The 15911-nt window shown below is 39.6% G+C and overlaps 1 protein-coding gene across 3 annotated transcripts; it reads right to left on the reverse strand.

Moving 5' to 3' along the window:
- Positions 1 to 4237: 4237 nt before the first annotated feature.
- On the reverse strand, positions 4238 to 13647 carry LOC117985347 (uncharacterized). 3 transcript variants are annotated; one of them, XR_011237077.1, is made up of 4 exons: positions 13522 to 13647; positions 12663 to 12788; positions 9664 to 9936; positions 4238 to 9418 (listed from the first exon to the last, which is right to left on the reverse strand). XR_011237077.1 is itself a non-coding variant. In XM_034972039.2 (3 exons), exons 1-3 carry the CDS (start codon positions 13561 to 13563, stop codon positions 9766 to 9768), a joined length of 324 nt encoding a protein of 107 aa, XP_034827930.1. In that variant the 5' UTR covers positions 13564 to 13647; the 3' UTR covers positions 4238 to 9765. The 3 variants fall into 3 exon arrangements, 2 of the variants coding, with proteins under 2 accessions (XP_034827930.1, XP_069356674.1); XM_034972039.2 differs by having other exon boundaries at positions 4238 to 9921; XM_069500573.1 differs by having other exon boundaries at positions 4238 to 9936.
- Between the last annotated feature and the right edge of the window lie 2264 nt (positions 13648 to 15911).

Consider the following 15911-nt stretch of genomic DNA (forward strand, 5'->3'; position numbering starts at 1 on the left):
TGTAGACTATCGATTCGTGACTCTTGCCAACTATATAAGTGATATACCATGCGTACTAAATGACTTCTCACGTGCCGTTTTAACTTTATTTGTCAATTGTCATGTCAAAAGTACGATTTTAGTCCTTATTTTAAAAATGAACCGTACTTCTGACATGACAGTTGACCCATGGCGCGTGAGAAGTCATTTCGTACGGACTATACAATTGTTGAACTTGTACTTACGTAGTGTACTCTGTCGATTTACTAACAGATTAAACAATTAACTTGGCATTGTATCTCGTAGTAAGTGATATTAACTACTAGCAGCCGGGCCATGACCTCGGCGGGCCACGACCTCGGCGGGCCACGACCTCGGCGGGCCACGACCGCGGCTAGGGAGCGATGGCTCAGGTGACTAAAAACTTATTATAACATCCTTGGAATCTGTAGGGCGATTGTCTAAAACGTGCATCAATCATTATTACAATCTCAATTGTTCTGATTGGCTGAATTTGTGCGATTCTTGTTGCAACAATGTGGCCAATAGTGAGCGAGCATTAATCAATCAGAGATGTTTGCGATCGTGACATTGTAGCTGTCAAACAACCGCGGTAGGGCCACAGCTGCGCGATTGCGGTAGAATGACAGCTACAAAGTCACGATCGCAATCACCTCTGATTGGTTGATGCTCGCTCACTATTGGCTACGTTGCATTGTTGCAACAAGAATCGCACAAATTTAGCCAATCACAACAATTGAGATTAAAATAATGATTGATGCAGGTTTTAGACAATCACCCTACAGGCTATGCACTGCAAACAGCGATTATAGCCGCCTTCACCGGAAGGAGGGTAATGTTTTTCTAATTTTTTTGGTCACCTTGTCGTCATTTATGTCTTCTGCACGAGTCTCGTGGCCCTGTTCTTAGCATTAGCTATATATTGTAAGCAATTTAGTTCCATCCATCATGTTCTGACCGAACGATAGATTCTTAGATCATAAGCCTGAAGAACCGGTTTCTCGACGACTATTCTATATGATCTAAGGACGGAATCTCATAGAATTTTATATAAATTAATAAATCTAATCTACAAAAATTTATATTACATATTATGCTTCATAGATATTATTGTTTGTACAAAAGTACCTACCGATGCCAAAATAATATATTATTCTATTATTATTCATTAAATGTTTATAGGAAATATTCGCGCCTCACAAGTATTACTATAGTAGTTAAATATTATAACATAGCCAAATGTTTTCGTGTGTTGTTGTTTACCGAGTTTTGATATCGCTGCGTCGACCAGTTTACCGTTTTGTATACCATTTATAGATTACGATATTTGTGTACAACGTGTACAAAGAAACTAGTTATAAAGCTCAAGTTAAAACTCGACCATCATTCTTTATGACATTGATATAAAAAATCGTATTTTGTGACGTCCGCGTCAGTAGCAGTATGAAAACGTCAAATTCTCCCAAGGTTCCCTGCACCGCTAGCATGAACCGGGGTACTCAGAGCACGGCAACAGGGGAGGAGAGAAGTTTAATCCCGTTTGATATTTCCCGGGGACTCTGGTGGTGGAAAAGTGGGAAAAGCGCGTGGTCCATTAATTTTAAAATCAATATTTGGTAACTAGTAAATCGATTAAGTTAACTGAATAACATGTTTGCTCGATTATTGGGCCCCATACGGCGCCAAACTTATAATTCTTTTCTACACCTTAGAAATAATTGTAAAGCGCAATCTAAACACACTCTAGCTTTTTATATAGTATTATACTAAATTGTGTTATACATTCGAAATATAGCTCTCTAAAGATTTTATAAAATAATACATAGGAATACAATACATAGGTACAATACAAAAATACAAATAGGTGAATCCTTAATTCACATTTTGGTAAAATATTTTTTTAAAGTTAGTCTCTGCAGACAAATGTGTTGAATTATGATTATGATAGGTTTAACAGAAAGTTATTTGCCATAAAATTACGTTTAGTCATCGATGTACTTTAAGAATTTTTTATATTTTAATTTTTAAAGATTTTTTATTTTATGAATTTTTTACTATGCGATATTTTTACATTGAATCTCTGGACATTAACTCTATTAATTTATTAACATTTTTGGATAAGTCGCTATTTGTTTGTGTGAAGGCTGATATATCGCGAGTGATGCGACGCAGGGTGCCATTTTGTAATACGTCACAAGCTTGTATGTTACTGTAGTCGCGTACAGTTATTAACAACAGGAACATACCAAAATCCATTTTCATCAAAATTTTCATTTCTCATGTCATCACTTTTAACATGTAAAGAATTGTGCTGTTTTTCTAACTGTACGCTACTGAAAAGTGGATAGTTTTAAGGTGCTCTACAAATTTAGTTATTTTTTAAATTGTATTAGATTCTGGGCCCTATTTTTGGTATTTTTTATCTAAAAATATTCTTCATACAGTACTTAGTATTATTAGTACAGGACTCGTTTAAATTATGTCATAAAAATTATTCAATGTTAGTTCAATTGATTTGTATGTACAGTACGCGACAGAAAGTAATGTACATCGACCTTTAGAAGGATAGCGGATTTGTAGAGCACTGTCCCTGTCGTTAAGACCGACAAAACGTCATATAGCTAGGAGTGACGGAGACAACGCTCTACAAAGCCAAAATGTCATTGTAAAGGCCGATGTACATTATTTTCGGCCGCGTACTGTGCCGCTACTGTTTACGAACGAACCACCCGGCCTTCCGCTGAGTGCTGAGTTACACTACAGTTGCTGAGAGGGGCTCATTGGTAGTGCGCTCCCAACGAACGTAGTTTGACTCTCATTTGAATATTAACCACTCTAAACTATGAAAATTTGTACATACGTTCCATACACTAATGTGGGTATGTGAAGTATTCAGTTTCAAAGTTATTTTACATACAAATCTTTAAAGCTGTGTAACAAAACTAATTATTTTGACGGGAACGTGCTGACCACAAACTTGTGATATGACTTGTAGAACGTGTCAACAAAATTACATGGAATTGATTGCATAATATTGATAAGAAGAAGCAACCTACGTTCGTATAGAGCGAGTGACGGAGAGACTGCCTAGTGGACATTCTGTCCGGACATTGTGTCCGGGTGTCGAACCGATGTATGCCACCGGCAGCTCGGCTCAGTTGGTCCGGCGACGTCCGCACTCCGCACTCCGCAGTGTCCGCACTCCGCACCGACCGAAGCTCGTGCTCATATTGTTTGTCTGTGATACATTACGTTTGTGAATGTTGCAATAACACGTATTATAGGTTTGTCGTACCGGTACGTCACGCCTTAGTTGCGTGACGTGTCAGTGACTCGCCGGTAACTGCTTCAGATGCATTCCAGAGCCTTTAGTTGTTGTAAGTACAAAGAATAAAGGAGTATATTCAATACGTCGCTATTTTATTTAAGACTTCCTTTTCCGTTTACATTATATATACCTACCTACGTACGCTATGTACCTAGTGCGCGCACAACAACTAGTCCGATCTAAAGTTCCAACATGGCGGTTTGCGCACGTAATCATCAACATCAAAAATCACTTACCATCAGGTGACATTGCAGTCCAGGGCTAACTTGTATTTGAATAAATAAATAAATAAAAATCATCGCCAGCTCACTACTGAGTGGGGTCTCCTCTCAGAATGAGGATTTAGGCTACCATAATCCACCACGCTGGCCCAGTGAAGATTGGGAGACTTCACACACCTTTGATATACAGGTTTCCTCGCGATGGTTTCCAACAGTGACAATAATTATGCAATTGCTAAAATCGCACTAAACTCCGAAAAGCGTGGCCGGGATCGAACCCCTTGCACATTTTGAGGAAACCTACATGCCTGAGAGTTCTTCATAATGTTCTCAAAAGTAAATAGGTATGTGAGGTCTGCCAATCCGCACTTGGCCTGCGTGGTGGACCCTCCTCATTCGGAGAGACCTTGTTCGTCCAAGGAGAGGCGTGCTGACGTGACGTGACGTGACGTGACGTGACGTGACGTGACGAGCTGACGTGAGCCGCGCGGCGCTGGATTGATGATGACGAAATATGCTTTAATGAGTACAAGTAGGTATAGTACGCGACAGGTCGAGATGACAATCGGGGCGGGGGTGCCCGCACTAACCCGGTGCGGGATAGCGTGGGTGTGCGGGCGTCGCGCGTCGCTATCTCGAGCCCCGACCTATCGCGAACTATAAGTATGCGTAGAAATAAAACAGAGCGAACCGTAAAATATAATTTATTCGAAAACTTAAACGGGTCTAAACAATAGAGTATCAATATTATATCCAATGGCCCGTGCTTCTCTAATCTCTACATCGTACGTACCTACAGTCTACCACTCTTATGAGTCACATCGGCAACATTCGTTTGAGCACAAAAGCACAACCCAAATCTACATTAACAAAATACCAGATCTGATTGACACAAGAACAACAGACCCGTACTATCTCGCTCATACAAAATGCGTACAAAACATGGCGCATAGGCAACAACCAATAGCAGACGGACGCGCTGATGATTGGCTGAGATATTTTCGCACCATTCAAAAATAAGAGTTCTGCGCAAGTATATCGGGCCGGCATAACTTATAAAAGTGGTGGTGCTGTACCCCACTAGGTATTCTATATGAACGCAATAATGATATAACACACTCCAAATTGACGGAACCGTAGAAAGTAGGTAACTACTTATAAATAGGAAGAGTGCATAGATATTGTCAATTTTGGAAATCCGTGTCGGGTTCCGAAGAGTTGGGTCCTTACAACTATGTACCTATATGAGGTATGCTTGAACATCATATGAACATTTGGCACCAGTCGTCAACTGAACGTGCAAATGTATAACATTTGTGTAAATGAAATAATACAGAAAAAACATACATATATCTATTACAAATCACAACACATTTCAGGGCACCAACTTTAATATTATTAGCCATTTTGACATTAGAAAAATAGTATGAGAAAGTAATTCGTTCTATAATATTTTAACAATTAATTAAGAATAGATTTCCTCCTTCGGTTACCTAAATTACATCGAAAATGAATCCATGTACCTACCTAAGTAAATGAAAAAAATATATCGACTGTGCACCGATTTTTAATGACTAGGTAATTATAATCGATCTATAAAATATGTGCTATAGAAATGGACGTGCTGTAAACACTATAACATTCTCGTGAGATAACATTTGATTTTATAATACCGGAATTTGTGGATCGAACCGTAATTTCGATCAAAAACCTAATCAAATCCATGCTCATATTATCAGTCTATACTTAGTACATAAGTTATTCATAAGATGTGTAATGTGCGTTCGAACAATGGAACAGTAGAGTGACACAGGACGTTATTATATGCTTTTCTGAAGATAATCTGGTATAATAAGTACTTATTGTATTGTACAGTAGATATAGGTGTAACCATTCGTATAATTTGCAGGTACCTATTAATAACTAGTAGAACCTTTTACGAGAACATTATCTAGAACTAGGTACAATATGAGTTGCAGACTTCCCTCAAACTCCGCACATACCTACAAAAGTATGAAGCAGAAAGATCGCTCGTATCAAAACCACATCACAAGGGATCGCGGGCCCTAGCCGCTAACCTAGAGGCTAATCTAGAGGCTAATCTAGAGGCTACATAATCAGGTATACGTGGTACTGGTAATTTACACTTACACATAGTTTCAGACATGTATTTTCCTTAATACTACAATGTTTCAGTGTGAAGTGAGCTGCAAGAAGCTTTACTTGGAACTTTAGGCGTTTTTCAGAAAGCCACAATAAATAAAATGTATGAAAACGTATATGAAGCAAAGCTTTACTATTTGTATACATTTGTTGTTGTCGCTTGGCCGCATTAGACGCCGCTGTGGGGCCCGGGTCGCGGCCCGGCGCTGAAATGACGGTCGAGAGCTCTCCGAATGAAATTGCTGCCTCTTCAATATGCATTTGTTCAGTAGGTATGCATCGAATGCATCTGTCTGTGCATTCGGTATTTTTTGTTTCAACAGAACTGAATAAACGGTAAACAAAGAACTGTGGAGGATATTTTAGACACATGGGATAGGATTGCAATTTGCATATGACGACAATAATTGATGAGGCGTGTAAGTTGAAGCGCGCTTGCCCAGAAAATGGCTATTCACTTTTACTCGTTGCTTACAATTGAGATAGCCATAAGAACGGGAGGTATTTGTGATTCTAAAGAGTTTCTTTATTCTTACCATAAGTTTTGCAATGTTGCTTTAAGCCTTTAGGCATACTAAATGAGTTGTTTCTTTCCAAAACATCAAAGCCTTTCGCGCCTTTCGCGGCCCGGCTCGGCTCGCATTCACTTCGCTTTCAGGGCGTGTAAAATATTCACTTTAAAAAACTATGTCAACGCTTTGGGAATTTGGTAACTTTGATGAAATAAAATATCGATAGCCTAGAGGTTATAAGACGTCGGTCTTCTATTTGGGAGGTCGGGGGTTTGATCCCGGGCATGCACCTCTAACTTTCGGAGTTACGTGATTTTTAAGCAAGTAAATACCACTTGCTTTAACAATTAACGATATAGGAAGACAACATTATATGCCTGACAGTTCTTAATATTCTCAAAGGTATCTAAAGTCTGCCAATCCGCACGGGGGCAGCGTGGCAGACTATGGCTTAAACCCTCTCATTCTGAGAGGAGACCCGGCAATGAGTTCATCATGATGATAATAATGAATTTAACTTTACAAACGGTTTAAACTAGATTACCAGATGGATTTGCTAACTTCTGAACTTAACCTTTGAACTGCAGCTCACTTCGTGCTATTAGTTTTCACGAACAAAGGAATAATGAGCTACGCATGCAGACTAAAGATATGTGCATATTATGATAGTGAATCTTACATAACGAATTGTTTATAGTTATCTATATTACAGTAAGGAGGTATAATTGATCTAAAATGTGTAAAATGCAACAACATAAATGCAACGAAGGACATCGACTACAACTAGGTACTACTTAACTACTTGGAGACTCTACCTGAACGTTTAAAGGGTTTCCATCGCCTAGAGCTGCGTGCACACCGAAGTCTCGTAAGTCTAAATAAGTCAACCAGTCTGAACACAGCTTTAGATTCTGAAGAGATTCTACACCTAACAAGTCTTAATATAAATTAGTTCGATTTTAACCCAATTAATTTATCCTCGGCAGTTAAACGTCATTCGTTCTAACCTAACACTCGTTGCAGTAACACGTACACTCCTCACGACCAAGTTGGAATTGTCCGTGTTTATAGAAACACTGCACGTTATCTGAGGTTGAGATGTATAAAGGCCGGACTGCGTCACTGCAGCGGCGCTGCGCAGCGCGGCACGAAGCCTTCAAATATAATTTCACTCATTTCGTGCGGTGCATGTCGCACTGGAGCGGCGCTGCAAAGCGCGTTGCGTCTCGCAGCATACAGAATATTTTGTCGCGAGGCGACGTACCGCGCGCCGCTGTTGTGCGGTCTGGCTTTCATAGTGCTACTTTGACTTTTCTCAGATTTAAGACGGACTAAAAAGGAGGTAGGTAGATTTATGCAGAGATACGTCTGTCTTGTTTTAACTCTGCTTTAAGTCTAAGCAAAATGTAAGTGCTATACTTACATAGATTTGAGCCTGAGACGCAGTCAGTGTTTCCATGTACACGGTAATTACCGTAGATGCACCGTAATTCAGTCCTAATCTACCGTCAAGGTAATATGCCCATTAACTTGACCGTGTCACCGTAATACAAAAATCACGTTAAAAATTCATAATATACTGCGTAATACGAGTACGAATCTCAGTCACGTTAGCATATTTCGTAATGGCAACATTTCTCTTGCTCTCGGTTTAAGCATCAAATCTCAGCGATCTATTTTCGTCCTTATTCAAGTAATTAGGAAGGAATGAAATGTAAAATTAATGAGATTTAACAAAATATTAATATGAATAAATCCGTTTATGAAAAAGATATTGCTATGCTAGGAGAGTCAGATTCAGAATAATATTAATAATTGATTAAAAAGCAAATTCGTGACTTTTTTCTTCTAAAAATGACACGGTAATTTACACGGTATTCTTTTACCTAATCCACCGTAATTAAATCTAGAAACACCGTAATTTTAACCCTTCAACACGGTAATTCTCGATTTACATATGGAAACACTGGACGCAGTGCGCGGGGTGACGCCAAGACAAACTCTCCTCTCGGCGTGCCCACCTTCTCAACTTGTGTGACGTGCGCTCATGGCTACTTCGCTCGCGACGATCATTTCGTAAACATACCGACATTTGACAATAGAACCCATACGTAAACCCAGAACCACAGTTCTCCACTCACGTGGCAGTTAGCACCAACTCGATATTTACATAAAACAATAACTAGGTACAACCCAACATAACCATGCAGACTAGATAGAAATCTACTTGTGTAGGACTTCTTATATATGACCATTATTTTTTGAAAACATACAAAAAATATATTTTATACAAATATATAAAACAATTTAGAAATCAGTTTTGTAAATACTTCAAATATCCTCACTAAAAGTAGATTTTTTATATTATTTAATTTAAGACAAATTCTCGAAACTATCTAAGAGATCATTTTTACCTTAAGGGCGATTACGCCCTGCATCAGCCGTAAAAATACGTTCCGAAGTAGTCATACAACCATTTGTATGGTAGCTTACGCACTAGCTCCGACTTCCGTCGTCCGAGTTCTCTCCGTCCGTCATCCGTGACAATGTCCCGATGTGGCTCGAATGACGGACGTATGTCGTAGATGTCCACTGACTAGTTTAGATTTGGATCAGAGATCGGATTGTGCGTAACAACAAATAAGCAATATCTGAGTTCGGTCCGAGTTATATTTTCACGGACTCGAATCGGATGAGTGCGTAACCGCTTTAACTCGTAAAGGATTTTCAATGAAGTGCGTACAAAATATAGTTTCGCTAAACTAAGTATAAGGGCCGCTGTACACTCGCGTCGCGAAAGTTCCTGATCCATCTGATCATCGAACGTCGGAAAACAACCATTTCCACAGTTTTTCGTGGCGTTGTTGACGGGATTTCGCGCGCGAATTGACGAGCTCATATAATATGTAAGTATTGGCACATCATGTACTTTAGGTATCTGATTTATATAATATATAATGCTTCACATACATATACAGCTACAGATCAATAATTGGACTAAATAAATAATTCCGAACGCACCATGTTTCGTTCAACAACTCAATTGAGTATGACAGTAGGAACAAGTGAACTGTTTCTCGACGAGGATGTAGTCCGCGCGCAGATAGCCCGCCCACAGCAGCCCATGAGCCCGCCCACAGCAGCCCATGAGCCCGCCCACAGCGTCTGTTACTAAGAGGAGCGCGGGTCGAGCTCTATGGTAAGAAAGAAAATGCATTCAGTTGTTGTTGGTGTCACAAATAAAAACAAAGCACACAAATATAACATTTTCACCCGTGACACCGCCCCAAGTGGGTTACAGCAGCATAATGTCTAGCATCAAACGATGCAGGACGCTAATTTTCAGCTGTGGGCCGGGTGGGGGAGGCCGGACGAGCGACCACCGTCGGCAAACCTTCTGCGTGCGGGTTATACAGACAGAAACTGCATTACAAATTACCGGAGCCCATTGTGGATGAACGTCGCGTGGTGCGCGTCGCGTGGTGCGCGGGGCGCGTCGCGTGGTGCGCGGGGCGCGTCGCGTGGTGCGCGGGGCGCGGCGCTAGCGCGGCGGCTCGGCGTTGGCGATGCGCTGGCGCAGGCGCGCGAACTTGCCGTGCACGAGGCGCAGCTGCGTGCGCAGCCGCGTGCTGAGCTCGCGCTGCAGCGCCTGCACCTCCACCAGCTCCTGCCGCAGCTGCTGGTAGTCGGACCGCACCTGCACCCCCGTGCTCTACATAACGTGACGTGGCTATGTGTGCCCGGCACTGTTGTACTGCCTCGGTACACCAACCCGCTGATGCGTGCCCGAAAGTGGATACGAGAGCTCCTATACAGACTATAGACTGTTTAGTTTGCTAAATAGGTTTGAACACGTAGGGAAGGGCAAGTTAAACGCCATCTTTGCAGCAAAGTACCGCGTGAAAGCAGCACGGCTGCAGCGCGGCACTTTGTGGCAAAGATGGCGCCCTATAAGTAATGCATACTAGTAGGACGGACAGCTTTCGGGTACGCTTGCAAGGACGATCAAATACGAAGCGATATTTCCAGCTTTCAATCTTTTCATTACGAAAAGGCAGAAAGATGGCTAGAAATGAGTTTAGCGGAGGAGTAGACAAATCGCGTATAAAGGATGAGAGAACATAGAATGAGATGAAATGGTCACCCATCGGAAGTATCGTGTGAGAGTGAAGGGCGGAAGGTTTCATGACTGTCTTGTTATGATGTCTTGTTATGATGATTAAAGCTTATAAAAAATCCAGTCATAGTAGCTGACGTTCCAAAGTTACAAGTGATGTTAGGTACTCTACTTAATGCGAGAAACATCACACAACGATTTCGCGTGTCGTCGGGTGTTGTCTACACACAGACGACGTGTTTTATTTGTTTGTCTTGCGCTTGACTGCCATCACACCAAACATTAGATACGGATTAGGCAGCCTAGATACGGTGGACGGTACGCTTGCCTAAAATGGTGTCTATTTATTCTTCTTTTAAAAGTATCGATATCATAGCTAGCGGGGAAAACGGAAGCCGGAAGGGCATATTCTATAAGCAGTGCGAATTAGAAACGAGGAAGCAAATAGCTTCGTACGAGTCTGTGGAATTTCGACTATATTTTACGCTTTTTAACTGACTTCAAAAAAGGCGGACATTCTCAATTTGTCAGAATCTTTTCTTATGAGTTCAATCCATTATAATGCATACAAAATATACAATCTATATATACTATACTGACTGACTGATCTATCAACGCACAGCTCAAACTACTGGACGGATCGCGCTGAAATTCGGCATGCAGATAGCTATTATGACGTAGGCGTCCGCTAAGAAAGGATTTATCAAAATTCAACCCCTAAAGGGCTAAAATAGGGGGTTTGAAGTTTGTATTGTTGTTTTGAAGTGTCTATAAAGATGTTTTGCAGTTAATATTTTTGCAATTAGCAGTATGACATATTTTATTAAGCTCATATGTTAAAACCTCATACTTAGTTAAAGATCAACCCTAAGGGTTTAAAATAGGGGTTTAAAATTTGTGTAGTCCACGCGGACGAAGTCGCGGGCATAAGATAGTGATTCATATATTCACATTCTTTAATGATGACCGCTAAATAAGTTATTAAAGTCAACATCAATCATACCTTTGTAACACTTGTAATACATGAAAATGGATTGTTCAGCTACTATGACGCACATACCGACATCTTAATAACAAAATACATGATATAAACATCTATATAAAGAACGATAGTCGACAGCTATCACTGGTCGCAAGTAAACGACCAGGGGCTGTCAAATCAAAGCTTAGTAGATGAAGCGCTGGCCCTGTCCTGAGGGAGTTGTGGGGCGCACATTTGTAGCACATCTACGCCTCCTAACTAACACAAGCCTGATAGCCACTACTTGCCATTTCTCCTTCAATTCATTATTCTTAGTTACATTTTTTTTAAAAAGAATATTAGCCATGTTAAATGACTAATATTCTCCTTTCCTCTCCAACTAAGCGTGAAGCTTGTGCTAGGAGTACGTACGACAATAGTGCAACGGGCGGGGTTTGAACCGGTCACCTTCGGTTTTCAGTCCACTCCTCTACCAGTTGAGCTATTGAGGCTCTGAATTCATTACAACACCATCAAAATTTGGAGTTTTAAAATTTTCCATTTAGTAAAAGTTCACATAAAGATAATATATTATCAGGAAGTATTCCATATTAAATATACACAACATAGGTAACAACTCTCTGAATAATTCTTATATAAAGAAAGCAAGTTGAATAAAAATTCTCTATAAGTTTCTTTTTTCTTTTGTAACAATTGTCTTTTAGAATATGTAGTAAGAAACTGCTGTACGGTGTTGCTGGTTCTTCTCAGTAGGAAAGGCATTCCGAACCAGTGGTAGATGCATCCGACTATTCGTAAGTACTTGTAAAAGTTTATACGAATAAAAAAGATTTTTATTTATTTATTTTATTTACTGATGATATATTTTGACATGAACAGGAGAAATGACAAGTAGTGAGCAACATGACAACAGTAGGAGCTACACTAATATTGTTCTGACCTTTCTCAACACTAATATGCAAGGGGCTGAAAAATAAACATTTACATCTCTTTAAATACTATCAATAACTATGTTTAGTAATTTTAAATTGAAACATTATATTTATTTATAAATTATTAATTTTGCTACAGGACGGTGCAATGTGAGAGGGTTCATTAATACTGTGTCATATTGTAAGGGACATAATTTACTGTGACATATTTACATCTCATTCTTAAACATAGTCTAATTGACACATTTATCTTTAGTTCTAAGTGTAAACCTAACATGAATAACTATAAAATGTGTGGATATAAGAAATATTTATACATATATATCAACTTCCATTTAGTTAGTAATAATAATCATTAAATAAGTAAATATTAAATGTTGAATAACTAATTGTATGGTGGAGCTCACCTCAGAGACAGATTTGAGCAAGTTGACGAGGCACACGTCCTGGCTGTCCAGCGGTGCCACCATCTGCTTCTCCACGTTGTCCATCTTCCAGCCCATCAGGTCCAGCTGCTCGTCCGTGCGCTTCACCTTAGTTTGTGTTACAATACACACATTTACTATTTCACGTAATTGAATTCGCAATGGAAAACACCTGTGTCAGTACTCAGTAGGTACTGGTGTACAATTTCAAGTGTCAGTAATAATTGAATTAAGTCTATAGTTTCACTAGATATGCTGACTCTAAGTAATGTGTAATAGATTGTTATCTGCATAGCATGCGGCAGGTCGAGACGGCAATCGGGGAAGGAACACCCCGCACACCCGAACAGCCCCCGCGCGAACCCGGTGCGGACGAGCGAGGGTGACGTGCGAGTGTGCGCGACGTCCCCCCCGCCTTACCTCTATTGCCATCTCGATCTGTCGCGTACTATAGGCTGATTGGATAGCTTTGGTTTAACCAAGTTCGAGGGGTCTACTGAGGCGAACGAAACCGCGGTACAACTCAAAAAAAATAGTATTGGATAGAAATCATCTTTATATTTTATGACTAACGAGTCGTTGTTCGAGACAGAAATACTAATCTTCGGCCGGACGCGCCCACTGTGTAAACAAGATAACTGAATACTTGAATAGTCAACTGCTTATTGGAAGCTAGACCAGAACGCTCCAGCAAACCATGCTTTCACCATAGCCAGAACTAGCAATACAACTGATACTTTACCCATTTAATAAATTAAAACAACATGAGCGGCCGAATGACCTAAATATGGGTCCCGTTAAATTTGTTCAAATTAATTAAGTTTAAACGCCACAAACTTACAGTTTCTTCTAATTGTTCCATCGTGATTTGTTTTTCAGTCATCTTTACACACACTATACTATTTTTAATTGAAATTTAGGTACTAAAAAAATATAAAAAAACGAGCGGCTCGTTCAACCATTTTCCTGAAAAATGACTTTTTCTGAATGACATTGACAATGACATTAGATCATTTGACAATGACATATTTAGCATTTTGATTTTGTAAATCCATTTACAGTTCTGGGTTCTAGCTTTTAAACCTTGTGTTCTGAATCTTGACGTGTAGATGAAAAAGTGGCCCAGTAGCCCATAACTTGAGACGTCCACTCAGCTTTCCAGATTGACTTAATGATAATGATTCCATCATCATTAAGTGCTAGTAGTTTCGTACAGCCTGCGATGAATAAAAACGGGCAGGCTCATAAATAGAGTACTGTATGATAATTTGGGCAGGCTTTTGTATTTTAGATTTTACAGTAAATATATCAGTAAGAATGTAAATCTATCAAACAATATAAACGGCGATCGATCTAGGTAGGTTATGTTAAAATTGGTTTAGGTCATTTAGGTCGCCTACATAGATTAGTATGTATACCTGAGTCGCCTACCGCCTACACTACTGTGTACACCATAGTGATTATATTCTCTTTGGTGTACACTACCATCCGCCATATTGAATCGACGATGACGTCACATAATTTTGTTAGGTTGTTGGCTTGACATTTGAAAAAAAAGTCATGGTGCGTGAAATAAAACAAGTGTTGTATAATTATGTACATTTATTTGTCTTTGTATATAAAGACAGCTGAGTTCGAGGCGGGCGCGGGGCGCGGGGCGCGGGTCGCGCTACAGCAGCGAACACGGATTAATGTTAATTTACAGTCTAAACCGCAACACGAGCTTAAGTGATAGTAATCAATGATATTAGAAGAAAATAGGTAGATACGTTATACGCGGACCGCAAGTGGCACGTTAAAACTAAGCTAATTAGCAAACCTGAGCTCAGTCGCCCGCTGGCGTCGCGCTATCGCCGACGTCGTTGATAGTAATGTGTATTTTGTTTTCGTCTCCCAAAACAACCGAAAATGCCGTCGTGTGTGATGAGATTCCGCACAAACTACACAAGCAAGGTTTCCAAAAGTCAAGGAATCACATTTCATTCGTAAGTAAAACTATTTCTTTTATATAATTCGTATTTTTCACTTATTTAACAATAACAAACTCGTGCACGTTCGTGTAAAATGCAACTCATTGCAATTTCGACCTTATGTCACATGCCATAAGTACGTATCAAGTTATCGTTGTACGTATTTTAAAGTTTCCGATCAAAGAATATAAAATAAACAGATAGGTCTCTTCTGAGTATTGACAATTCAAATAGTGTGCATATTTCCTGTTTTAGGGAAGGATTTAATTTAATTTAATTTTTATTATTTTTGTTATAGCGGCAATAGAAATACATTCTGTGAAAATTTCAACTGTCTACTTATTACGGCTTACGAGATACAGCCCGCTGACAGATGGACGTACAGACAGCGGAGGCTTAGTAATAGGGTCCCGTTTGCACTCCTTGGGCACGGAACCCTAAAAACGAGCGGAACCGCGGGAAAAAGCTAGTTCGTAATATATTAAATACCACAGTATAAGATTTTTATTTTACTATACAACTACAGTGTAGGCATAAATCGGCATTAGCCGAAAAGACTTTACTGTTTTTTTTTTCTTTGGAGTTTCTAGTTTACCGTCTCGTCCCGTCTCTTTTACGCTCGCATTATTAGGCATATATCCGTCCTTCTTCCACTCTTCTGTGCAGGACGAGGTAGTGCAAAATATAACCGTCTCTTTTTCGTGCGCAACTGAAGCTGAGGTTATTAGTTCACCGTCCTTTACTCTCTGTTGTGTGAGGTTAAAATACTATCTATGCGTTTATGTGTGTTGAGTCTTTCGGCGCTGACGCAGCGTGCCATTAATAAACATCGAATTTGATATAAGTAACCTATCTACCTCTTTTTCTTCTAATATCATTGATAGTAATAATTTTAACTTACTTTTGTCATTGTTTTCTTAAAATTAAATAATTGTATAACATCGCTGTTAATGCGCAATATATTATGTAATAATATGATACCAGTTTGCGTTTGCTATAAATAACTATTCAGACAATAAGATTACAGATTGAGTCAACATATAAACAAAAGAATATTGATGCATATTTTTTCATATCAGCTACAAGATGCGCAATGCGAAACGAGAGAACAAGAAAACAACTTTTGCACGAATTAATTCTGACATAGATTCCGACGAATTGAGAACCTCTTCCTTGTGTGAAGTCGGTTAACAACAGATTATTTATTACCTTTACAATGACAGTGATGAGTGAACTAAAGTGGAATTAAACGTTACAGAAC

Source organism: Maniola hyperantus, chromosome 9 (genome assembly GCF_902806685.2).
Source record: "Maniola hyperantus chromosome 9, iAphHyp1.2, whole genome shotgun sequence".
In the NCBI taxonomy this organism is placed as follows: domain Eukaryota; kingdom Metazoa; phylum Arthropoda; class Insecta; order Lepidoptera; family Nymphalidae; genus Maniola; species Maniola hyperantus.